This window comes from Oryctolagus cuniculus, chromosome 1, assembly GCF_051225735.1.
Source record: "Oryctolagus cuniculus isolate XC-2025 breed Fujian yellow rabbit chromosome 1, ASM5122573v1, whole genome shotgun sequence".
Taxonomy (NCBI): domain Eukaryota; kingdom Metazoa; phylum Chordata; class Mammalia; order Lagomorpha; family Leporidae; genus Oryctolagus; species Oryctolagus cuniculus.
The window spans coordinates 238,130,929-238,154,410 of record NC_142867.1 but is presented as its reverse complement, the minus strand read 5'-3'; the positions used below and the strand labels follow the sequence as shown (position 1 = coordinate 238,154,410).

Sequence of the window (23,482 nt, the reverse complement as noted above, 5' to 3'; positions counted from 1 at the left end):
CCAGAGACGATCTCACCGTGGCAAATCAGAGCTAAACCAGCAAAAGTGCAACGCAAAGGGAGAATTCTGAAAACCACAAGAGAAAAGCACCCGGTCACACTGAAGGGCAACTAGATTCCTCAGCAGAAATCTCACAGACGGGAAGAGAACAGAGCAAACAAATCCAAGTTCCGAAAGCAAAATCCACCAACCCTGCAACCAAGAGTATGATACCCAGCAAAGCCGCTTCCAGATAACAGGGAAACAGGCACTTGCTGCGGACAAGCAAAAACTGAGGGTGGTCGGCGCTGTGGTGTAGCGGGGAAAACCACCACCTGCAGGGGCCGGCACCAAGGCTCACTTGGTTAATCCTCCACCTGCGTCACCGGCATCCCATGTAGGTGCCGGGTTCTAGTCCCGGTTGCTCCTCTTCTAGTCCAGCTCTCAGCTGTGGCCCAGGAGGGCAATGTACGATGGCCCAGGTGCTTGGGCCCTGTACCCACATGGGAGACCAGGAGGAGGCACCTGGCTCCTGGCTTCGGATCGGCATAGCTCCAGCCGTAGCAGCCATTTCAGGGGAGAACCAACAAAGAAAGACCTGTCTCTCTCTCTCTCTCATGTCTAACTCTATCTGTCAAAAAAAAAAAAAAAAAACCTCCACCAGCAGCAGCAGTGCAGCATCCCGTATGGGTGCTGGTTTAAGTCCCAGCTGCTCCACTTCCCATCCAGCTCTCTGCCATGGCCTGGGGAAGCAGCAGAAGATGGCCCAAGTCCTTGGGCCCCTGCACACATGTGGAAGACCCGGAAGAAGCTCCTGCTTCCCGGCTTCAGATCAGCACAGCTCCAGCTGTTGATGCCATTTGGGGAGTAAACCAGCAGATGGAAGATCTCTCTCTCTCTCTCTCTGCCTCACCTTCTCTAATGGAGTTTAATGGAGTCCTACAACTGCAAGCAAAAAAAGACAAGCACCATCACAGACACACACCAACAATCACGACAGAGGGACACAGATAACAGCCACCAGCAGAGACACCGACAACCACCAGAGACACAGATATCCACCAGCACAGAGACACTCTGACAACCACCAGAGACACACAGATATCCACCAGCACAGACACACTGACAACCACCAGAGACACACAGATATCCACCAGCACAGAGATACACTACAACCAGCAGAGACACACAGATATCCACCAGCACAGAGACAACACTCTGACAACCACCAGAGACACACAGATATCCACCAGCACAGAGACACCGACAACCACCAGAGACACAGATATCCACCAGCACAGACACCCCAACCACCAGAGATACAAAGATGACTACTATCATCAACATACAAAGAAAAAAATATCACTACAGCAAAATAACAGAACAAAAAGTTGAAAAACAAAATAGAAAGAAAACACAGAATATTCAAATCAAACAAGAATATTAATAAAATAGTAAGACTCTTATTAATAATAAACTTATTTATTTATTGGAAAGTAAGAGTTACAGAAGAGGAGGGAAAGACAGACAGATCAAACTTTCATACACTGACTCACTCCCACAATGGCTGCAATGGCCAGGGGTGGACAACGCCAGAGGCAGGAGGGTTTGATTAGGGTCTCCCACGAGGGTACAGGGGCCCAAGAAGTTGGGCCACCTTCCACTGCTTTGTCCAGGCCATTAGCAGGGAGCTACACTGGAAGTGGAGCAACAGGCACATAAATTAGCGCCAACATGGGATGCTGGTGACACAGGTGGGGCCTTTGCCTGTTATGCTACAACGCTGGCCCCTAAACTTAATTATAAACCAACTAAATTCCCCCAATTAAGCAATTTGCCAGTGATTAAGCAATTACTGGGAATGCCTGCATCCCATATGCAAGTGCCCAAGTTTGAGTCCTGGCTCCTCTGCTCTGGATCCAGCTTTCTGTTCATGCACTCCCTGAGATGCAGGAAGTGATGACTCAAATACTGGGGGTCTTGTACCCACATGGGAGACCTGGCTTAGGCCTGGCCTAGCCTGGCTATTGATGGCATTTGGGGAGTGAACCAAATTTTGGAAGATCTCTGTGGGTCTCTCAAATTAAAAAATGAGGGGCCAGTGTCTTAGTGTAGCTGACTAAGCTGTTGCCTGCAAGGCTGGCATTCCATATGGGGACCAGTTCAAGTCAGCACCCCATATGGGCGCCAGTTCAAGAACCAGCTGCTCCACTTCTGAACCAGCTCTCTGCTGTGGCCTGGGAAAGCAGTAGAAGATGGCCCAAGTCCTTGGACCCCTGCACCCACATGGGAGACCTAGAGGAAACTTTTGTAGCCTGGCTTCAGATCAGCCCAGCTCAGGCCGTTGGGGCCAATTGGGGAGTAAACCAGTGGATGGAAGATCTCCGCCTCTCCTCTCTATTACTCTGACTTTCAAATAAATAAATAAATCTTAAAAAAAAAAAAAAAAGAATAAAAAAAAAAACATTCAATGGTATGCTGTCTCTAAGAGACTCACTTCACACAGACCAGGGCAGGGATCTGGTCTGGCAGTTAATGCACTGGTTTAGATGTCTGCACTTCAATATATATTGGATTGAAGAAATGAGCCCACTCCAAATTCCAGCTTCCTGTCGATGCACACCCTGGAAGGCAGCAGGTGATATCTCAAGTAGTTTGGGTACCTGCAACCCACGTAGGAAAACAGGACTGAGCCCATGGCTCCTGGCTTCAGCCTGCCCAGCCATGGCCACTGGCCATTCTATTTCTCTGTGTGTCTCTGCCTCTCAGATAAACAAAATAAATTTTAAGGAAATTTTAAGATACATACAGGGGGCCGGTGCTGTGGCATAGTGGGCTGGGCTTACACCTGCAGCACTGGCATCCCCTCTGGGCACTGGTTCAGTGAACCTCTTCCAATCCAGCTCTCTGCTTGTCGCCTTGGAAGCCAGTGGAGCATGGCCCGGGTGCTTGGGCCCCTGCACCCACGTGGGAGACCAGGCAGAAGCTCCTGGCTTAGGATCAACTCAGCTCCAGTCATTGAGGACATCTGAGGAGTGAACCAGTGGGTGGAAGACCTCTCTGCCTTTCCCTCTCTCTGTAACTCTGCCTCTCAAATAAATAAATCTTAAAAAAAAAAAAAAGACACATACAGACTGATAGAAAAGATTTACCACACAAATGGAAATCAAAAGTGAGCCAGAGTGGCTATATTTATATCAACAAAATAGATGTTGAGACAGAAACTATAAAAAGAGATGAAGAAGGAACTACTGAATGATCCAGGAATCAATTCCACAAGAAGATATAAAGATTGCAAATGTACACATAACGTAGGACACCCAACTTTATAAAATGAACATTATGAGATCTAAAGAAAGCACCGGGCTTTGCTTTGACATAATGTTCAAAAACAGACAAGCTGTCCAGACAAATGTGAACCAAGAAGCATCAGGGTCCACCTGTGCTACACACCTAATGGACCGGCAGACATGTACAGGACACTTCACCCAACCGCTCCGGAACACACTCTCTCAGCAACAACAGAACATCCTCCAATCTGAGGAGCAAACCAGCAATGGAAGCTCTCTCTTACCCCTCACCCCTGGCATCTCTCCCCCTCTCTCTGTAACTGACTTTCAAAATATGTAAATAAATATTTAAAAAATAGCAATAAAAAGATAGACTTGGAGAACAGGACACAGATCAAGTCTCAGCAAATTCAGAAAAATCATAATCAGATCATATTTTTTCTGACAAGAATGAAATAAAATTAGGCATCAACCAGAGAAACTTAGGAAATTTATACAAATACATAGAGACTGAACAATATGCTATGGAATTAACAATGGGTCATCAAAGAAATCAAAAGGAAAATCCACAAGTTCTGTGAAACAAATGAAAACAGGAATACAACATACAAAAAATCTAGTAGGTACAAGAAAAGCAGCACTAAAAAGGAAATAATAACCAATGTTTACATCAAAAAAACTACACAGATCTCAAGAAACAAACAATCTAAGGATGTGTCTCAGGCTCAAGAAAGGCAAGAACAAATCGCCCATGTGGGAGACCAGGAGGGAGCTCGAAACTCCACGCTTCATTCAGCCCGGCCCGGCCCGGCCCTGGTCATTGCGGTCATTAGAGGGAACCAGTAGAGGGGATTCTGTCTCATTCTCTCTCTCTTCCTCCCTCCCTCCCTTCCCGTCACTTTGCCTTTCAAATAAAAAAATATTTTAAAAACAAATCAACGAAACAAAAAGCTTTGTTTTTTAAAAGCTAAGGGGGGCGGGGGGGGGGGGCAGCGCTGTAGTACGGTGGGCAAAGCCGCCGCCTGTGGTGCTGGCATCCGTGTGCTGGCACTTCTACTCCCGGCTGCAGCTCTTCTCATGCAGCTCTCAGCTGTGCTCTGGGAAAGCAGAAGATGGCCCGGGGGCTTGAGCCCTACACCCACGTGGAAGACCTGGAAGGAACTCCCGGCTTCAGATCCGCCCAGTGCCAACCGTTGCTGCAATCTGGGGAGTGAACCAACGGATGGATGACCTTTCTGTCTCTCCTTCTCTCTGTCTGTAACTCATTTTTAAGAAGAAATTAACAAACCACTAGCTAGACTAAGAGACAAAGAACAAATGCTCAGGTAAATCAACCATCACTCATTGTTTTCCCTAATACTTCACTATAAAACAAGGGAAAACCCTGAAAATTATAAAAGACCATGTTTTCACCTGCTGGGGGTGACCCCACAGAGCCCTACAGAGCCATGGCTGACAGGAAAAGACAAAGGCCATCAGTACCACAGCTCTTCTCACGCAGGTCACCATCTAAGCCAGCTCACCTGAACCCATTCTCACCGCTGAGTTCTACAACGCTGCCAACAGACCCCTCCCACAGAGCTGAAGATGGCCAGGTGTCCTCAGTGTCCCCAGAGCCTGCCGAGCCTGAACCCCACCAGAACCTGTTTCAGCCGGGATCTTCCACTCTCTGTCCACACCAGTGAGAGCATCGAATCTGCCCTCTCAGAACTGCAGCAGCATGCACGCAGCCCAACATTCACAGTCAGGGCCGGCACTGTGGCACAGAAGGTAAAGCCCCGGCCTGCAGCGCCGGCATCCCACATATGTGCCGGTGTGAGTCCCAGCTGCTCCACGTCCGATCCAGCTCTGCTGTGGTCAGGGGAAGCAGTAGAAGATGGCCCAAGGCATTGGGCCCTTGCACCCACGTGGGAGACCCAGAAGAAGCTCTTGGCTTCGGATGGGCACAGCTCTGGCCATTGCGGCTAACTGGGGAATGAACCAGCAGATGGAAGACCTTTCTCTTTCTCTCTCTCTGCCTCTCCTTCTCTAACTCTGACTTTCAAATAAATGAATCTTCAAAAAATAAATTCACAGCCTACCATACACTGTATACGTGAGACCTTCCTGATTTCCTTGGGATACTGGGCTCGGCATGCGGCTGTGAGAGGCCCACAGACAGCAAGCGCCTAGCCACAGGAGAGCCTCAGTGAAGGCGAACCCAGCAGGGGCTGCTCCCACCACAGCTCTTCACTGGTCTTCAGTGGGCCCACGATGAAGCCATCTGAAAAGCAAGCAGTCCTAGCCACTCTGTGATGTACCTGGTGTCAGCAGAGGCACATACACCACCCCAAAGGCAGGTAGCCCCGAAAGGGGCTCTGCACTATGGAAGAAGTCCAGTAAGGAAAGGACACAGGGCCTAACAGAGCAGCCCGTGCTTGCAGGAGGAAGTCAGCACAGACACTCGGGCAATCACTGTCACACCTCCTGCCAACCTGGAGCTTAAGGAGAAGATTAGTGGGGTGGCCACTGTGGTACAGCGGGTTAAGCTGCCTGCACCAGCATCCTGGGTCAGGGTACCAGTTTGAGTCACAGATGATCCACTATGGATCTAGCTTCCTGTTAATGCACCTGGGAAGGCAGTGGAAGACGGATTAGATTCTTGGGCCCCTGTCAACCATGTTGGAGAACCAGATGGAGTTCCTGGCTCCTGGCCTCAGCTTGGCCCTGCCCTGGCTATTGTAGTGATTTGGAGGACTGAACCAGCAGAAAGACTCCTTTGTCTCTCTCTGTTACTCTGGCTTTCAAATAAATACACCTTTTAAAAAAGGAAAAAAAGAAAAACCTCTGAGGCCTAACTCCAATGCATGTGGTACAGGAGACAGACACTTCTAAGATAAGATAAAGTCAGTAATTCAAGCGAAATAAAATATGAAAATCCAAGTCTAAAGCAAAGAGGACATTTTATCCAGGCCTAGAAGCCAGACTGCTGACTCTCATCTCCTGCAGTCCAATGGGGGGCTCTCTCCCCTGCTCTTACCTTTCGGGCATGGTCAGCTTCCGATGTGCTCTCTTTAGAAGTCCTACTGTCCTCAGTGGGAAACGCAGCTGCCCGCTCAGCCCCGTGTTCCTCCTCCTCCTCGAGCTCATCGGAGTCGTCCTCCTCGGAGTCCACGTCCAGGCTCTCCCCGTTCACGTGGAGTGCACTGTCCCCCAGCTCCTTCTCTCCCTGCAACACGGCAGGGCACGCCCTCAAGACAGGTCCTGCACACATCCACGCCAACCCGCAGAGCCTGTGAGGGCAAGCGCCTGCCAGGGACAGGACCATAGCGAGCCGGGCAGGCGGCAGGGCTGAGGGAGAAGGATGAGGAGAACGAGGTGGGTGGGTCTCCAGTGACTCACCTGACCAGAGGCTCTGCCCAGAGAGAGGACTTCAGAGGAAGGGAAGGTCGTCCAGACAGACCACGGACAACCTCACATGACCCTTGTTTTCCCACACTTATTTGCACACACGGCAAATAAGTCAAAGGTTCCCCTTACCTTGGGACCCACAGTGGAATGAGTTAGACTCTTGAACATCTCAATCACCGTCCTCTGTTTTAACACTTTGGTCTTTTTCTTAGGAACCAGGCTATAGGTTCCCATTCTTCGTTTTTTCTTGCGAGACACTGCAGCTGCTAAAACAAAAGGCAAGCAAGCTAAAAAAAAAAAAAAAGTCAAAAGGGGACAAGAAAGGAAAAGATACCATTCAAATGTTTCTTAAAGGTAGGAGACAGTTCACAAAAACTGATCACCCAAATCCCACATCAGGCACCTCTCACAAGTCACAACTGCAGAGGAAGCTGAGACAATTTCCAGACTAGTGCTGGGAACACACTTCACAAAAACACATGGAGCAAAGGTACCGGCAGCCTGCATGCAGAAAACCAAAATCACACAGACAGAAGCAGATCTCGACGTGCCTCCCACACCCAACCTCCTTGGTTTAGAACAATCAAATGAAAACCCTCTTACTTTAGAAACTGGACCAGTGCTGTGGCACAGTGGGTTAAGCTGCCACCTGTGACACCAACATCCCACATAAGAGCCAGGGTAGTCCCAGTTGCTCCCTTTCTACCCAGCTCCCTGCTAATGTACCTGGGAAGGCAGCCGAAGATGGTCTGACTCCTCAGGCCCCTGCCAACCACATTGGAGACCCAGAGGAGTTTCAGGCTTCTGGATTTGGGCTGGCCCAGTCCTAGCTATTGAAACCACTTGGGGGGTGAACCTGCACACAGATCTGTTCTCTCCCACTCTTTCTGTTACTCTGCCTTGCAAATACTAAACCAACAATAACAAAAATAATTTTTTAAAAAAGAAAGAACCTGCATGCACAACACAGCAAATACGGTGGGAACTGCATGGGGCTGAGAGGGAGGCACCCAGTCCCAGTCCCAGTCCCAGTCCCAGTCCATGCTACTGTGGGGCAGGTCAGCCTACCTGGGCTGCATGTACAACCATATCAGGATCATACCGTGACCTCAGCACTCTGTGTAATTCTACTCTACAGTCCACCAGAACCCTTTCCCCAAGAACTAACAGAAGAGCAGGACCCTAAGGCTACTGTCCAGTCTGCCATTAAAAGAAAAGTAGGGGGGCCGGCACTGTGGCATAGCAAGTTAAGCCACTGTCTGCAGTGCCAGCACCCCATATGGGTGACGGTTTGAGTCCCGGCTGCTCCACTTCCGATCCAGGTTTCTGTTATGGCCTGGGAAAGCAGTAGAAGATGGCCCAAGCTCTTGGGCCCCTGCATCCACATGGGAGACCCGGTAGAAGCTCCAGGTTCCTGGCTTCAGATAGGCCCAGCTCCAGCCATTGTGGCCATTTGGGGAGTGAACAAGCAGATGGAAGATCTCTCGCTCGCTCTCTGCCTCTGCCTCTCTGTAACTTTGCTTTTCAAATACATTTAAAAAAAAAAAAAAAAACTTAAAAAAAGTTGGAGGGGCCAGGATTGTGGCACAGCAGGGTTAAGCCAATGATGGTAGTGCTTGGTTTGAGTCATGGCTGCTCTGCTTCTGATTCAACTTCCTGCTACTGTGTTTAGGAAGGCAGAAGAAAGTAACCCAGGTACTTCGCCTCTGTCAGCCATGTGGGAGATCCAGATGGAGTTCTGAGCTCCTGGCTTTGGCCTGGCCCGTCTCCAGGTGTTGCTGCCATTTGGAGAGTGCACCAATGGAAGGAAGATCTCTTCTTGCTCTCTCTCTATTTACCTCTATCACTGTGCCTTTCAAATAAATAAAAACCATCTTTCAAAAAAAAAGAAAGAGACAAGCAGTAAAGAATGAACATCTGGATGCTTTGGGGGAGTGGTTTTCAAAACAAGAGACAGCAGCAAGGAAGGAAAGCAGAGCATCGGGGCCAGCGCTATGGCACAGCCGGCCAAGCCACCACCTGCAATGCCGGCGTCCCGGAAGGGCTCGAGTTCTGGCTGCTCCACTTCCAATCCAGCTCCCTGCTGACATGTCTGGAAAAGCAGCAGAAGATGGCCCCTGCACCCACGTTGAGAGATTCGGATGAAACTCCTGGCTTCGGCCTGGCTCAGCCCTGGCCATTGTGGCCATCTGGAGAGTGAACCAGCAGAGGGAAGAGCGCTTTCTCTCCCTCCCTCCCTCCGTCTCTCTCTCTCTCTCTCCATCCACTGGTTCACTCCCCAAATGGCCACAACAGCTAGTTGGTCAAAGCCAGGAGCCAGGAGCGCCATCCAGGTCTCCCACCTGGGCTTCAAGGGCTCAAGCACTTGAGCTATCTGCCACTGCCTCCCCAGGTGCATTAGAACTGAGCTGATCAGAAGCGGAGATGTGGGGACTCTGATATGGGATGCTGACATCGCAAGTAGCAGCTTAACCCATTATACCACAATGCCAGCACACCCCTCTGAAAAAAGCAGCTCTATGCTGACTGGTTTTATGTAACGACACTCTTATGGTAGAGTTCCAGGGTATAAAAAACAACTTAAAAACCACTGGAATTGGTGGTGCAGTGGGTTGGTGGTGCAGCAGGTTAACTGATGCCGGCCTGAAGTGCCGGCATCCCATATGGGCACAGGTTCTAGTCCCGGCTGCTCCTCTTCTGATCCAGCTTTTTGATATGGCCTAGGATAGCAGTGGAAGATGGCCCAAGTCCTTGAGCCCCTGCACCTACATGGGAGACCAGGAAGAAGCTCCTGGTCCCTGGCTTCAGATTGGCACAGCTTGGGCCATTACGGCCATCTGGGGAGTGAATCAACGATGGAAGACCTCTCTCTCTGTCTCTACCTCTCTCTGTAACTCTTTCAAATAAATAAAATAAATCTAAAAAAGAAAAAAAAAAAAAAACATTGGAAGCATAAAGAAAATTATTAAAGGGCAGGACAAAAATACATCATGTTCTAGTTCTACAAAATGATGTGAGAGCTCAAGGAACACTCAGTGTGGGAAGCCACAGCTCAGCATCCACGTTACAGCTCCACAGCCTGATGCCACAGGAGCTGGGACAGTCACCCCATGCCTCTTGCAGCACAGCTGTCCCCGAGTGCCAGGAGACCCTGAGGCTGCCCTACAACGGCTCTACCACTACGATCAGCTTGTGAGGGGCCTGGCACGATGGCGCAGAGGGTTAAAGCCCTGGCTTGAAGCTGTGGCATCCCATACAGATGGCAATTTAAGTCCTAGCTGCTCCATTTCTGATCTAGCTCTCTACTATGGCCTGGGAAAGTAGTGGAAGATGACCTAAATCCTTGAGCCCCTGCACCCACGTGAGAGACCCGGAAAAAGCTCCTGGCTCCTGATTGGCTCAGCTCTGTTGCAGCCATTTGGGGAGTGAAACCGTGGATGGAAGACCTCTCTCCCTCCCTCCCTCCCACCCCTCTCTGCAACTATGCCTTTCAAATAAATTAATTAAAGTAAATTAAAAAAAATTTTAAAATGGTTGGAAGTCAGTACTGAGGCACCATGGGCTAAGCCTCTGCCAACTGCACTGGAATTCCCTATGGATACCCATTCCAGTCCCAGCTGTGTCTATTCCAATCCTGCTCTCTGCTATGGCCTGGGAAAGCAGTACAAAATGGCGGGAGACTTTGGGCCCCTGCACCCAAGGGGGAGACCTGGAAGAAGCTCCTGGCTCCTGGCTTATCAGCTCAGCGCCAGCTGTTGCAGGCATCTGGGGAATGAACCAATGGGTAGAGGACCTCTCTCTATCTCTCCCTCTCTATCTGTAATTCTACCTCTCAAATAAATAAAATCTTTTTTAAACTTGAAAAAATAAATGGTTGGTTCCCATGTTTGTGGTTCCCACATCCAGGGCATGAATCCACTGCGAAGTGACATTGTTTGTCTCAGAAAACTACATCTGTACTGAATGTATGCAGACTTCTTTCTTTCATTATTCCTTAAACAACAAAAAATAGTGTGTACATGCTGTCAGCATCTAGAGATGACTCACACTACACGGGAAGCTGGTTGCAGGTTCTATGCAAACACCAGGCCATTTCCTCCAGGGATTGAACATCCAGGGAGGACGGCATCCTCACGGGATCCTGGAGAAGGGTCTCACTGGACTCTTCCCCTGACTTCAGATCAGTAGCCCAGAGTCCTGCATGCACCAGCCAGGCCGGTCTGCTTCACAGGCAGCTGAGCAAGTTCCTCTCAGATCCTCCAGGGCCGCATGCACGCTGCAGCCCTGTGAGTGGTTGGGACAGAGACCGAAGGCCCACAATGCCCAAGGCACTCACCACTGCCCATCCAGCAATGACCTGCAGAGCAGGACCAAGGACCTCAGGACCCTTTCTTCCCAGTCAACAAGTTGTCCTTGTGGAATCTTCAGCCAAGCCATGAGCTTGCAACACTACACAACAGTCCAGAATGTCTCAGTGATGTTCTGCAGGGCCACAGAGCACCTGAATATTTACCAACAAGAGGTGAAGGTGGGGCTCCCTCCATGTAGCAAGGAAGACTTCGCTGTGTCAAAGCAGGGTCCAGACCCAGGAGGAAGACACAACAGGAGTAAAAGGGGCTACGAGGCAGGAGGATATGAGGCTCAGACCTCAGTGAGGATGTCCAGGGCCCTGAGGGTGGGGTCAAGTGGACAGGAGCATCAGTGACAGAGCAATGGGGACAGAGGGATCTGGAGACCTAATAGGAGCCCACAGCACCGACTGCCTCTCACAGGACAGGCCCAGAGACCCACAACAGGGCAGCCAGAGACAGGCAGCCACAAGAGTGGAAGTGGATGGACAGGTATGGTTCAGCTGCTCAGGTGGGGCGGCTGTAGTCAGGGTAACAGCAAAAGGCTCCAGAGCGCAGACACAGGTGAAGGAGGGTGGAAACGAGACAGAACACACAGAGGCTGGGCAAGCACTTGGAGGCCACTCTGCAGCCCAGTGCAAGTTTCTCCTTCAGGCCACAGACAGCAGGGCCTGGCTGTCCACAATGCTGGAGATGGTACGCCATGCCTACCCCCTGCCTCTCAGGGCCACCATTCTCTTCCTCCTTACCAGCCCACATGGAGACTTCAATTTGACTAATTCAAACTGTGGCGAACTTTCACCCAGCGACCCTGAGAGACAAAGCAGACATTTCTCTCCCATGACCCAGCCACAGCGTAGCATCTAGTGACATGGCCACAGTGCAGGGTCACAATACAGGGCATCTAAGTGACATGGCCACAGGGCAGGGTCAGAGGGCAGGCGTCTGGAGCTTGCTCGAGTGTGAAGGCATCAAACAGCTTTCTGAAATGAGTATTTTGCTCCACTCTTTCATGGTGAGACACATGCAACATTTACTAGCAGAATAATTTTTAAAGGTCTAGCTCAGTGGCACTAATACATTCAGAACACTGTACAATCATCACCATCATCATCTCCAGAAACTGAGACTCTGCCTCAGAGAAGAGGCCCCTGGCAGCCATCATTCTACGGCCAGTCCCTAGGACTCGGACTGCTCAGGGCCCTCATTAAGTGTGATCACACACTGACTGGCTTGCTTCACAAGACGCAACATTCTCAAGCTTCCTCCATGTGGTGGCAGGCTGCCGAATTCCCTCTCCATGAAGGCCGAGTACTCTCCACTGCAGCTGTGGATCGCACTTTGCTCCCCCATCCACTGATGGTCCTCTGTTGGTTGCTGTCACCTTCAGATTGTCGAGAACACTGCTGCTGTACACAAAGGTGCACGAACAGCTCTTCAAGGTCACACTTTCACTGGGATAAACCCAAAAGGACAGCTGAATCCTACGGTGATTCTGTGCTTGCCACAGCAGCTAGTCAATTTATACTACCAACAGTGCACAGGGTTCAAATTCTCCGCATTCACAGCAACATTTATTCTTTTCTTTTTAAATGTTTTGGATAGCTGCAATCCTAAATCCTAACAGGTCTTTGGGGCAACCACAGTGCTTTTGATTCCCATTCCTCAGAGGGCAGTGGGGCTGAGCATCTTCTCATGTCTGTGAAACACCTGCATACCTTCAGGTCGTCTGCGTTGTTGCTGAGTTGTAGGACTTATTTAGATATTCTGGGTGGGTTCTGTGCGTTGCCTTTTGACTCCATGGAAAATATCTTTTGATGCACTAAACATTTTAGTTCTCATAAATAACGTCCCATCTGTCTGTTATTTTGTTGCTTGTACTTTTAATGTCTTATGTGGGGAGCAACCCGGACTAGACTAAGTTACTGGAATTAAGACTTATTCTATGCATCTGCTCTCCCACAATATGGTGCTGGGAGAGAAGAAAACAGCTTCTACACAGCTGCCTCCAGTTCAGCCAATAAACTGTAGGACTTGCTCCTGATTGGAGGAGAGCAGCGTGCTCGGCGTGTGGGCAGCCGAGTTAGGATTGGCGGAGGAGGACTATATAGGAGGAGAGAGACGGCATGCACCAGGAACATCTAAGGGGAACACCTGTGCAGCCCCCGAGAAAGCCAGCCGGCGGTGTGCCGCTCCCCTGCGGAAGTGGGGAATGTGGCAGGGGGAACCGCCCTTCCACGGAGGTGGAAGGGTCAGTAGCCAACCCGGGAAGAACGAGCAGCAAACCCGGGAAGGGCCGAGCAGACGAAAGAACAGCGCAGGGTCCTGTGTCGTTCCTCCATGAAGATGGGGAGCGACATAATGGTGCCGTGACTCGGATATGAAGCCTAGGCAGGGTTTAGTGTCGTTCCTCCACGAAGAGGGGGAGCGACATAATGGTGCCGTGACTCGGATATGAAGCCTAGGCAGGGCTTAGTGTCGTTCCTCCATGAAGAGGGGGAGCGACATAATGGTGCCGTGACTCGGATATGAAGCCTAGGTAGGGTTTAGTGTCGTTCCTCCACGAAGAGGGGGAGCGACAGTCTTATACCAAAATAAAAGTAAACAAAAATAAAAATAAAATCATTGCCAAATCAAGTCATGAGTCCTTCCCGCTTCATTTTCCTCTTAGACTTCAGGGGCTTACATGCGAGCCATGGGCCCATCTTGAGTTCACTTTTACAGGTGATGGTAGGCAGAGGCCCAGCTACATTCTTCTGGACATGGACGTCCAGTCTTTGCAGCACTGTTGGTTGAGAAGCTGTCCTTTCCCGACTAAATGGTCTGTCAAAAACCACTGACCACACAGGAACGGACATCCGTCTTTATGCCAGAATCATTGTGTCTTGATTACTGTGGCTTTGTAGTAAGCTCTGAATCTCTACTTTTTAAAACACAGAGACCTAACGCATGATCCAGCTAGGAAGAATGTGCACACTGCAGTGTAGGCAGAGTGTACTGTGTACATGTCTTAGAATGAGCAGGCTCACCCTGTTGAGCTTCCTATTTCCAGCCTGACTGTACTAGCTAGGACTGAGAATGGGTATTGACCTCTATTATTATTATAGAAATTCCTACTTCTTCTTTCAATTTTATCCATTTTTGCTTCCCCTACTTTGAGGGTTTACCATTAGGCACACAAAGCTAATTGTTCTCTTGCCTGCTTTACTTACTGCTTATGTAAAATGTGCTACCTTGGCTCTTACAGCATTTTACAATTTAAATTCAATCTTGTTTGACATTAGTGTGGACATCCTGCTCTCTTTTGGTTACTTTTTCAATGTAATGTTTATTTCCATCCTTTCACTTTCAATCTATCTATGTCTGGTTCTTTGGGGGTACTTGAAAAGGGGTAGATATTTGGCAATAAAGACAGTAATATCAGAGTGCCTGGGATTGAGTCCTGGCTCTTTGCTTCTGATACAGTTTCCTGCTAATGCACCCCATGGAAAACAGCAGATGATGGCTCAACAACTTGGGTCCCTGTTACCTGTATGGGATTCCTGGCTTTGGCCTGACTCAACCCTGGCCACTGCAGGCATTTAGAGAATGAGCCAGTGGCCAGCACTGTGGCATAATGGTAGGACTGCTGCCTGCAGTACCGGCATCCCACATGGGCACTGGTTCGTGTCCTGACTGCTCCACTTCCTATCCAGCTCTCTACTGTGGCCTGGGAAAGCAGTGGAGTATGGCCCAGGTCCTTGGGCCTCTGCATCCATATGGGAGAACCAGAGAAGGCTCCTGGCTTTGAATTGGCAGCCTACTGGAGAGTGAACCAGCTGTTGCGGCCAACTGGAAAGTGAACCAGCAGATGGAAGAACTCTTTCTTCCTGCCTCTTCTTCTCTCTCTGTGTAACTCTTTCAAATAAATAAATAAATTTTTGGAAAGAAAAAAAAAAAAAAGAGTGAGCCAGTAGACGGAAGATCGATCACTTTCTCAAAAAAAATTAAGGTCACGAAAAATGTACATTATCTTAATTCTATGTTGCTATGAACCTATTTAAGTATCCTTGGAAAGCAATCTCTCCCAGCCAGCACTGCATAGGTGCGTGTGACCCCATACTCTGCCAGTCTGTCTTTTCACTGGAGCTCAATTTGCTTACAGTAATCACTGGCGAGGGTTCCCCCATCATCTCGCTGTATTTTTCAGACACCTTTCAGATTGTTGTCTCTTATTTGCTACAGGACTGTCTTCTAAATTTACTTGGCTTTTTTGTGCTGAAATGTTTAAATTATTTTCTCATTTCCTTTTGTATATACATGCTGTAGTTATTTTCTTGCAATTACAGCAATTACATTTCTTAATTAACTAATACATTTATTTATTTATTTATTTATTTGAAAGACAGAACTATCCATCCACTGGTTCTCTTCCCCCCAAATGCCCACATTGGCTGAGATACAGCCAAAGCTGTACCTGGGCACCTAGAACTCAATCCAGGTCTCCCACAGGAGTGGCAGGAACACAATTACTTGAGCCATTATCACTGCTTCCCAGGATCTCCACTAGCAGGAAGCTGGAATTATGAGCCAGAGCAGGGTACTAAATCCACATACTCCAACTTTGGACACTGGCATCCTAACCAGGATTTTAAGTGCCAGGCCAAACACCGGCCCCCAAGGGGTTACATAAAATCCTGATTTCGTAACATTCAAAAATTCTGTTCCCTTCCAACTCCATTCATACTCCTTTCAGTAACTGATGACACAGAACTGCATCTGTATACACTGTGTGGCCAAAGCATACACTAATAATTTTTTTACATCCCTCAGTCTCCTAGAATCACACAGGGGCCAGTACTGTGGCACAGCAGGTCAAGCTCAAGTTTATGACACTGGTATCCCATCCTGAAGACCCAGCTGGAGTCCTGATTCTGATCCAGTTCCCTTGCAAACGTGCTAGGAAGGCAGTGGAAGATAGTCCACGTGCTTGGCCATCTGCACCCATGTGGGAGACATGAAGGAGTTACTGGCTCCTGGCTTTAGTCTGGCCCAGGTCTGGCTGTTGCAGCCATTTGAGGAGTGAACCAGTAGATCAAAGACTGATTTTTTTTCTCTCTCTCTCTGTAGCAGTCACTCTGCCTTTCAAAGAAACAAATCTTTTTTTTTTTTTTAATTGTGTAGAAAAATGTGGCATTACAAACCCAACTTGGAGTACAGTGATAAACGCAGATGTGTTTTGTTCTGTATGTTCATTTCTTAAATGTTGCAGAAAACAAAAAGTGGAGTTATAAACCACTGTTACATTAATAGTAGCTTTTATAACTGCCCATGTATTTACCTTTACCTGCACTGGGTTACTGCCTCCTCTGCTTTCATTCCGACCCAGGGGACTCTGCAGCACTTCCTGCAGGGAGAGCTGTGTTACACACGCCCTCCGCTCATGTCTTCACAGAAACGCCTTCATTTCTCCCTCATTCTTCACGATGGCCTTGCTGCATGGAGGATGCGTGGTGGACAGGAGGTTCTCGCTCTTCTCGTGTCATTCTGCATACATCAGCCTGCTGCCTCTGGCCTCCAAAGACCCTGACAAGATGGCTGGAGTTCATCTGACTGAAGAGGCCTCACGTGTGAGGAGTGCCCCTCTCTTGCTGCTTCCAAGACTCTGTCTTGCAAGAGTTTGACTACAAGTTGGTTCAGTGTGGGTCTCACCATCTTACCTGAAGTTCATGGCGCTGCTTGGATGTTTACCTGTGAGTTGTTCATCAAATCTGGGGAGTTGTAGCCAATGACTCCTTCAAATCTTCTCTCTACTCCTCCCCACTCTGCTCTACTTCTGTGAGCCCCACAATGAATGTGTGGTCTTCCTGATACTGCCCTCCGAGTCCCGCAGGCTCTGCTTGTGCTTCTGCCGTCTGTTTCCTCCTCAGATCTGCCTTCAACCCCCTGCTGGGACGTTTTCCTTCCATTTACTGCACTTCCCAACTACAGGGTTTATTTCTTGTTGGGTTTTTAATTAATATTTCTATTTTGCTCTTGACTTTCTCCAAGTCTTCTTTCAGTTCTCAGAGTCTAGGGTCTCTATCAAGACTCTCTCAGGGGCAATCTCTGTTTTATTCTGTTTCCTCTGACTGAGCTGTACTCTCCTATCTTTTTAGGTCTTTTGATCTTCCACATAAACCTGGACAGCTGCATCTACTAACGTGGCCACCGTGGGAGATGGATCTGTCCCCTTTCCCCAGGTTTTGCTGATTTTTGGTGTTTACACAGATTTGATATCAGCCCGGGGTGTAATGCTAAGCACCTCTCAGCTCTTGTCTGAGTCTACATGTCACTGGGTGTGTGCAGTCACTTTCTAATTCTCCCCACCTACTCAAGTCATTAATGTCTGACTCCCTAAAGGAAAACAGAGGAAAAGAAAGGGCAAAGGAATAAAAAGGCATCAGCTGTTAAATCCTTTGGAGGTAACAAGCCAGAGCTCTTTGCTTGTAGCTCTGTGTCGGAACACAGGCCAAGGTCACAGCCATCTGAAGGACAGGCCCCTTGTGCCATGCTGGCTCTCACAAGCTGTGAGAAAGCCGCTCCAGGAGACTGTGCACAACCACTGCCACGGGTTGGCAATGCAAAGTGGGCAGCTGTTACTGTGCTCAGGAGCTGAGAGAGAAATCAACCATCCAAGCTTTCCCATGGAAGCTGCAAATCTTCAGTAGATGCCAGGGTTCCAAAACAAATCTATGTCTACCCACACACCTGTTGCTACGACACCATTGCCCTAGAATCCCCTGAAAGAAGTCTCTGGTGCATGTGTTTTTAATTGTAAACCTCTTCATTTTGAACAGAAATCAAAAAGAGCTACTGACAAAGATGTCAATCCACTGCGTCAAAAGAACTAGTGTTGAAGCTAGTGTCATGGTGCAGCAAGTTAAGAGGCCACAAGCAATATTAGCATGCTGGCTTGAGTGCTGCTTCCGATACAGCTCCCTAATACACCTAGGAAAACAGCAGAAGATGGCCCAAGTGCTTGGGCCCCCATACCCACGTGGGAGACTTAAATGGAGTTCCTGACTGCTGGCTTCGTCCTGGCCCAGTTCTGCTGCTTCACTCCCTAAACAGGAAGTGAACCAGCAGTCAGAAGAGTTCACTCTCACACGCTTCCCCCGCAACCCCAATGTCTTACTGCCTTGCAAGTACATTAAATAAATCCTATTTTGGGCATCTTGTGAAGCTGAGTCAGCCTGGGACTGTATCACACTAATGGGATTCAATGTGCACCCAGCACCAGTTAGCAAAGGTTTCTCACGTGACACTAAGGGGAAGGCAAGACCTCAGTCCTAGAAGATCACAGTCCCCTTAGCCCTTAGCCCTAAGGTAATGGGGATGAGTGACATCTGCAGAATTTGCTAGGACGTCAGCTGTCAAATGCACCTGGTAACCAGCATGTGAATGTGCTCCTCGTTCCTACCTGTGATAAATCTACAGGAGCAGCAGGAAGGAAGAGAACAAGACCTTCTGTGATCATCACCACACTAACTGCAAAAAGGCGACATAAGCGTTCTCTGGTGTATTGACATCAACACCCCAGCCAAAGGCAGAGAACCCTCATCAGCAGATGAAGGAACAAGATTTAATAAAAGGAAAGGGGGGGGGGCACTGTAGTACAGCAGGTAAAGCTGCCAGCTGCAGTGTCGGCATCCTATATAGGCGCTGGTTCAAGAACTGGCTGCTCCACTTCTGATCCCGCTCTCTGCTGTGGCCTGGGAAAGCAGTAGAAGATGCCCCAAGTCCTTGGTCCCTGCACCCGTGCGGGAGACCCAGACAGAGCTCCTGACTCCTGGCTTCAGATCAGCGCAGCTCTGATCATTGTGGCCACCTGGGGAGTGAACCAGAGGATGGAAGGACCCCCGCCCCCACTCCTCTCCGTGTAACTCTTTCAAGTAAATAAATAAATCTTTAAAAAAAAAAAAATTTGAACAGTCTTTAAAAAAAAGCACACACACACAAAAGGAAATGGGCCCTCTTGGGTCTGCTCATGACCCTTCCTTCTTCACAGCCCATTCCATGACTGGATACAGGACACTGGCAAGAGCCCTTCCCACCAGAGGGTACTTCCAATGCCAGAGGCCAGGCAACACTGCAGGGGGCACACACACTCCTCCCGGAGAACACTCAGATACAGAAAATGCGACTTCACCCTCTCTGGGAGGGGAGGAGGCCGTGTTTCAGTGACTACACAGAGGCAGCTAGACTTGGGGGAGTACCTGTGACCACAGAGCCACAACAGCCAGTGACCTGACGGAAATCACAGCGGACATGGAAAGGACTTAGCAAAGGGAGGACACAAAGGGGACAACTGGTCATTTCATTTTAGAAATAATAAAGAAAGAAATAATAAAGAAATAAGCCAGCGCTGTGGCTCACTAGGCTAATCCTCTGCCTGCGGCACCAGCACACCAGGTTCTAGCCCCGATTGGGGCACCGGATTCTGTCCCCATTGCTCCTCTTCCAGTCCAGCTCTCTGCTGTGGCCCAGGAGTGCAGTGGAGGATGGCCCAAGTCCTTGGGCCCTAAACCCGCATGGGAGACCAGGAGAAGCACCTGGCTCCTGACTTCGGATCAGCGTGGTGCCCCGGCCGCAGCGCGCCAGCCACAGTGGCCATTGGGGGGGTGAACCAATGGAAAAGGAAGACCTTTCTCTCTGTCCCTCTCTCTCACTGTCCACTCTGCCTGTCAAAAAAAAAAAAGAAAGCAAGCAAGCAAGCAAGCAAGCAGAAGTAGAAAACAGCATCTTAATACTTGGCGCCAGTCTTGACACATAAATTTAATTCCATACAGATCTGCAAATTACAGGTGTAATTACTACAAACACTTAATACTGAGTCAAACAACCAACGTCAAGGACAATCCCGGTCCTGCTTTCTGCCTGCTGCGGTTCAGCCAGAAGCACCAGGCCTCCCTGAAGAAAGCCAATTCCAGGACTCGGAGCACAGGGTTACAGTGGTCTGCAGAGCCTTCAGAGAGTGATGGGGTCCTGACCTGACCCAGGGCTCAGGGACAAAATAAATAGGAGTGGACTTTCAGCCAGAGACTCAAACAGTTCCTGAGTCACATGAAATGGACAGAAGGACAGACGGATGAACGGGTGGATGGACCAGCAGGTGGCTGGGTGGACATGTGGGTAGGCGGAAGGCTGGCTGGGTGGCTGGAAAGATGACACGCTTAGTTATGGCAGACCCTGAACTATCAGAGAGGAAGCGATGCAGTCAGAGAAACGCTGCTTGGCATTCCCATGTACACTCGCTTTGGGTGCACCTCACGACAGTGAAGTCCCTGTGGGATGTGAGGAGACGCGGGGCACCTGCAGAGCCTCCAGTGTCTCCCCAGGACACAGGTCAGGACAACCTGGAGAACAGAAACATAAGCACAAAGGTTGCCCCTAGCTCCCCCACCTGACCACAACAGGACAGAAGGCCGCAAAATCCAACTGCTCAGCGTACATGCCATTCAGCTGGGATGTTCCTTACCCTGATCCTGAAACCTAGGAAATGTGGGAAAACCTTCATCAGACACCTCCTGCCAAGAGACCGGCACTGCTCACATGCCAAGGTCAAGACAAGGAGCTGAGAGTGGATCATGTCACAGGAGACAACACACGAGGCAACGACAGGACGGAAAGCAGAACCTGACTTTGTGTTGCTGTGGAGGCAGGATCTGAAGGCACTAAGGTTAGACGGCAGTGCTGCAGCACTGCTTACCTCTAGTCCTCACGCAGCGCTAGTTTCCTAAGAGAAGGGCCTTATTCTGCAGAGGGTACCTTGTGACTTTCAGGAAACAGTAGGGTGTATAAACAAATAAAAGGGAACAATGTCTGCAACTGTTTCAGAATTGAAAAGTTGCATACAAAAAACCGGCAGGGAATACACATCTTGTCAAAACGAATGACGCAGGGCTGGGGCTGTGGCATGATGGGTTAAGCTGCAGCACACAAAGCCGGCAGCCCATATGGATGCAGGATCAAGTCCCCACTGCTCCACTTACCATCCAGCTCCCTGCTAACGCACCTGGGTAAGCAGCGGAAGATGGCCCAGGTCCTTGGGCCCCTGCACTCTCGGAGGGAGACCTGGAAGAAGTTTGTGGCTCCTGGCTTTGGCCTTGCCCAGCCCTGGCCATTACAACCATTTGGGGAGTGAACCAGCAAATGGAAGATCTCTCTCTCACTCTGTAACTCTGCCATTCAATAAATAAAATAATTCTTTAAAAAAATGAATGATGCATAGAAATCTGAAATTAGTTTGAATAAAAAGTATTTGGGTAGGTGCTAGTTAAGACTGTGTGGTTAAGACTGTGTGGGAGGTCTGCATCCTGTATCAGGGTGTCTGAGTTTGGAGTCTTAGCTCCATTTCTCATTCCAACTTCCGGCTAAGACACAGCCTGGGCAGCAGTGATGCCTCAAGTAGTTGAGCCCTGGCCGCTCACAAGGGAAACTAGGACTGAATTCCTGGCTTCAGGCTGGCTTTTGAGAAGTGGACCAGTGGAAAGATCAACCTCTCACTCGTGCACTCTCTTTCTCTCCCTCCCCTCTTCACATAAATAAAAATAAATAAATTTTTAAACTATTTTAAACACTTAAGTGACCAGGGAGCATTCTCCCAAGGAGAGCTGTCCTGTGGACAGCACCAGACTGATCAAGTACAAGTCAGCAGGTCCTCGTCCAATATTGGTGACAGCCTCACAGGAAAATTCTTTTTTTTTTTTTTTTTTTTTGGCGGGGGGGGGGGGGGGGGTAACTAGAGGCATATTCCACTAAGTCTCCCAAATGTTGATGGGAACATGTGCTGCTGAAATTCAAATGAAACCATGAGCAAACAAGAAGCACAGTGCACAAGAACCTTTTCAAATTCAAACTCCAGGCTGCTGCATGCTGGATTCCAGTCGGCCACTCTGAGAATGGTGCGAAGCACACGCCAAGCCCAGGAGCTGGAAGCACCCCTCACCCTGAATTGCGTGCCCTGGTCCAGCCTCTCCTGCTGCCCTAAGTCCTGCAACCGCCTCCAGGAAGGAGAAGTCAAGTGTTTATCCTCCTGAGACAGGAGAAGGGAGCAAGCACAGAAGAGTGACCACCGCCCACAGACAGGGGCTGTGACAAAGCAAAGCCCTGGGTCTGAGCATCCCCAGAGCACCTGACAGCTCTCAAAGCAGCGTCTTCTACCCAATCAGACCAAGTCAGCACAATTTTTCTAACAATTTAGAAAACATTTTTCATCCGGAGACAGAAAACGAGCTAGGAAAATCATGCCAGTGTCAGACAAGGCACGGGAAGAGAGGTCGGGGGGGGGGGGGGCCTGCTCAGGCGCACAGGTGAGCAGAGCAGGGCGTGCTGACGACCACATTTTCCCAGAGCAACACAGGCATTCACTGCAAGCAGCATCCTCACCTGGCGAGGGGCAGGCTTGAGAAACGTCTTACCTGTCTGTGACTTGGTGGTGGCCATGTAGCACTGGTTCTGAGGTAGCGACTGATGAAGGGACGGGAAGGGGGGTAAAAGCTGCTGTCGTCCGAAGTCAGAAGCATTTTTGTTGATCTCCTCTTTTGGATCCTTAGGGTCTCTAGCTGCTCGGACGTCTCTGGGGTCCTTACTGGCTGCGAGCTTCAAAACAAAGACAATTAAAAACTGAAACGTGCACGCAGACAGTCACGGGTAACAACATACCCCCCAAAACACATTTCCTTCCCCACTGTTTCCCTCAACCAAAGACAAGCCACACCATGAGGCAGAGACAGAGAGGGGAGAGTGAGGAGACAGAGGGCCGAGTCCTCAAACCTTCACAGTGCTATACCCACAGAGTACCTGCACAGTGCACTGCCTGCACCCCAGGGTCCAAGCGAGAAAAGAAAGGTGAGCTGCAGCAGTGGAAACAAGGCCATAAATCAAGAAACATTTTCTATCTGACTCTGGCTTACTGCAGAAAACCTTTGCCAAGCCCTGATTTTAGTAATAAATACTATTACTAAGCTAACAAAGACTCAAAATGACCAACATCAACAACTTCCCAGTTTATCACTGCACTTCATGGTGTCCATGTATCAGAATTATGTATCTCACAGTGGCTGACCATGGCCACTTCCGCCAACTTCCCATGTCTGCCTTTCATCTCAGCCCTTCCCAGCAACCTACAAGGAGGCCGCCATGACTCCAACAATAACCCTAGCACTGCTCCATGCACAGTAAACACTGCCCGTCTATCCAGTCACCTGCAACCCAAGGGAGTCAGCTCTCAAATCCAGTTCAAACTAGTGCAATCAATGGTGAGGAGTGTTAAAGGCGAGGTGCCCCTCAACAAACAGTGCTGGGGAACGGGATGTGCACGTGCAGAGGCCAGCTCCAGCCCATCATCACATACAACATGGACTCAAAAGGGTCAGAGATCTTATGTGAGACTCAAAAAAAACTTCACAGCACAGACAGAGGGAAAGCTCATGACATTGGATATGACAGTCA

The 23,482-nt window shown here is 49.3% G+C and overlaps 1 protein-coding gene across 15 annotated transcripts in view; it reads right to left on the bottom strand.

The window, feature by feature from the left end:
- Positions 1–23,482, bottom strand: part of EHMT1 (euchromatic histone lysine methyltransferase 1) — a 186,711-nt gene that overhangs the window by 79,530 nt on the left and 83,699 nt on the right. For 8 of the 15 annotated variants that reach the window (XM_051838869.3, XM_051838872.3, XM_051838870.3 and 5 more), the window contains 3 exons: positions 22,450–22,630; positions 6,789–6,946; positions 6,289–6,477 (listed from right to left, as the gene is read on the bottom strand). In XM_051838869.3, coding sequence (XP_051694829.1) covers positions 6,289–6,477; positions 6,789–6,946; positions 22,450–22,630 — 528 coding nt within the window. The remainder of the gene's footprint in view (positions 1–6,288; positions 6,478–6,788; positions 6,947–22,449; positions 22,631–23,482) is intronic. The other 7 variants (XM_051838871.3, XM_070059753.2, XM_070059748.2 and 4 more) reach the window with 1 other exon arrangement.